The 2,966-nt window shown below is 53.8% G+C and overlaps 1 protein-coding gene across 2 annotated transcripts; it reads left to right on the top strand.

The window, feature by feature from the left end:
* Window positions 1–422: 422 nt before the first annotated feature.
* LOC123082654 (RING-H2 finger protein ATL2) lies at window positions 423–2,292 on the top strand. 2 transcript variants are annotated; one of them, XM_044504950.1, is made up of 3 exons: window positions 427–1,059; window positions 1,141–1,250; window positions 1,424–2,273. In XM_044504950.1, the coding sequence occupies exons 1-3, from the start codon at window positions 865–867 to the stop codon at window positions 2,055–2,057; spliced, it is 939 nt and encodes a 312-aa protein (XP_044360885.1). In that variant the 5' UTR covers window positions 427–864; the 3' UTR covers window positions 2,058–2,273. The 2 variants fall into 2 exon arrangements, with proteins under 2 accessions (XP_044360884.1, XP_044360885.1); XM_044504949.1 differs by having other exon boundaries at window positions 423–1,250; window positions 1,424–2,292.
* Window positions 2,293–2,966: the final 674 nt, after the last annotated feature.

Genomic DNA, 2,966 nt, shown 5'->3' with positions numbered 1-2,966 from the left:
ATGTCCACTCTGTTTGTGGTTTATTTTTTTTGCCCTAGTTTATTTTGTTTCTTGTTGCTTCGTTATATATTTGTGGGAGCTTAGATGTGACATCCTTAAAAACATTTGGATGTGAATTAGACAAACTGTAATAATAATTCCTATAAAGACCAGGCCGCGTTAGATTTTCTTCTCCGGTTCGCCGTGCCGTGCTATCTGCTCCAAGAGCACACCCATCTTGCTTCCCCGGCAGGTCGGTGCGTCGATCGACTATTACCACGTAGACCACCCACCATCCTTCTCTGTACTCCTAAGAAACAAGCAGGGCGTTTTGGCCACGGCGTTGGTTCCGTGGAAACGGCCGCAGGGACACACTGACAAACACTCGCCCGCTCGCTCACGCTGCAAATTCATAACGCGACGACGGGCGGGCGCCACCACGGATGAGACCGACGGCCGGCCTACTCTATAATTGACTTGTTAATTACTAAGTAGTAGTACAAGTTAGCGCATGAGCAACTAGGTTAGATTCTCCGGCATTAGTCCACAGGCGAGCATGGATTATTAGTTAGCGCATGATTAAACAATCTCTGTGGGCGAGACGGGCATCAGGGGGCAGGGCGGGCTCCCTGTCGCTACGCTTGGCCTCTATCCGCAACGCATCTTCTTCTTCCTCCTCTTCTTCCATGTCCTCTTCCTCTTTATTATGCAAGAATAAACGGAGGGAGACGGAGGAGAGGTAGATGATACTAGGGTTCTTGCAAAATTCCTTTTTCAGAGATTAATTCCCTGTAGCGCGCGCGCGCGAAGGTGGATTGCCCCTGTGCCTGGAAGACGTGTGGAAGAAACGGAGCCGAATCAGCGTACAGGAGCAGAGGGGGAGGAATGACCTCACCGGCGGGGCCGAGCAGCATGGGCATGAACACGGTGACCACGGTGATGGCCTTCTCGGTCAGCGCCTTCTTCGTGCTCTTCGTCTTCACCAGGCTCTTCTGCGCGCGCATCCACCTCAGGGCCGCCGCGGCGGAGCACGCCGCTGCCGCCCAGGCCAGCGACGCCGTGTCCTTCCCGGCCATTCACGTTAGGCATCCTTCCTCCTCGTACGTGCCGCAAGCACACTACCGTTCTATTGCGAATTTACAACTTGTATTTGTTGGGCAGGTGGAGCGCGGCATCCGTGGGATGGAGCCGTCCATGGTGACCACCTTCCCGACGGCCAAGTTCGGGACCGGCGACGACTCGCAGCGGCCGCCCGCTCAGGAGGAGTCACAGTTAAGACGGCTCCACTTCTCGTTTCTTTTTATGCAGAGTAGCACATTTTCTGTTTAGGAGAAGAAGGATCACAGCACATTACTCTGTTTCAGTTCAGAGTTCAGCACATTGCTCTGTTTCAGTTCTGCCCTACTGCGAAAATAATGGTGTACTGACGCAAGTGAGTGTGCAGGTGCACGGTGTGCCTGGAGGAGTACGAGGCCAAGGACGTGGTGCGCGTGCTGCCCTACTGCGGCCACGCCTTCCACGCCGCCTGCATCGACACCTGGCTCCGGCAGCACCCCACCTGCCCCATATGCCGCTCCACCACCAAGCACCGCGCCGCCGCCGGGACAATGCCGCCCGTGTACTACGCCGTCGCCATGGCGCCGCCGCCGTTCCAGGCGCCGACATCTTCGTCAGATCAGGGCGCACTGCAGCAAGCAGACGCAGCCACGGCGGCGGTGGGCGCGGAGCACATGGACGTAACGTCCAGCCGTCTGGAGCTGGAGATCGTTATTTCCGACGAGTCGGCCTCCTCCGGCGCCACCTGTCCGATCGCGACCCTTGCTCCGCCATTCCAGGTCCCGACGTCTTCGTCGGACCACGACGCGCTGCGCGAAGCAAACCCAGCCACGGCGTCGGTGACTGCGGCGGTGGGCACAGACCGTATGGACGTGTTGTCCACCCGTTTGGAGATCGTTATTTCCGACGAGCCGGCCTCCTCCGACGCTCCCTGTCAGAGCACGGCCAGTGAGGAGCATCCTTGTGCCGAGACGAGGAGGCAGAGCTCGCAGGGCAATGCGTGGGAGCATCGCCAGTGCTGACGCGTTACCTACACACGAGTAGTTCAGTGAGATTTCCCTCAAAAAACGAAAAAGTTCAGTGAGATTAGATTGTGTTCAGGCTGTTGTACGGGATTGCGCGATAAAAATAATCTTGGGAATTAAGATGTCGCGAAAAAAAGAAGTTCGCCGTATATTTGCATGTAATTTTTCTTTTACAACAACCCACTTTCATTTCATGTATGGGCTATCCATTTGACAGTCGACTGATTTATTTTTTCTGAGCAACCGACATGAGCTCTTCCGTTTCATATATTAGAAGAATAGAACCTTATCACCACTAGCCGATTGATTTCTAATTCGCTATCATTCAAATTTTATCACCACTAGCTAAATATTTGTGCATTGCTATAGGATGAAACAATATCTAAAGAGTGTTGGTGTGTGACTGATCGTCCTCGGCCACGGTGGCATCGACTGTGCTGCGAAAACATTGGTGGCTACTAGCTCCTGCCGGAGAAGAGTGGCCAGATGAGAGGTGGGGTCGGATTTTAGATTCATCCTCGACGGTTGTCGTCTGACCCAACCATCCATGTCTCCTTGGGCTTTGTCGCATGACGACAACGGATGGACACACTAGTGTGCCATGTCGCCTGCTCATTGATGGATAATAAGCGAGGATGCACGACCTAGCTAGCATGACCGTCGGTGCAGGTAGATGGGACATCATGCATAGTCGTCGTGACGGAGCCACCTTTGTGTCCGCGCTCGATGAGCAATCAGTGCAGTGCCATCGGAGCCGACCACAGAGTAGAGAGGAATGGGGTGGGGGCATAAAAGCCCTAGTGTAGAAACCCTTGTTGCCGCATGATATGTTGATTATCTAAATGGAAAACTTCATTCAGTTACATGTACAAATCAGTTGAGATGGACCAAGCTTCCGATCATCCT

Source organism: Triticum aestivum, chromosome 4A (assembly GCF_018294505.1).
Source record: "Triticum aestivum cultivar Chinese Spring chromosome 4A, IWGSC CS RefSeq v2.1, whole genome shotgun sequence".
In the NCBI taxonomy this organism is placed as follows: domain Eukaryota; kingdom Viridiplantae; phylum Streptophyta; class Magnoliopsida; order Poales; family Poaceae; genus Triticum; species Triticum aestivum.
This window is presented reverse-complemented; position numbering and strand designations above follow the sequence as displayed.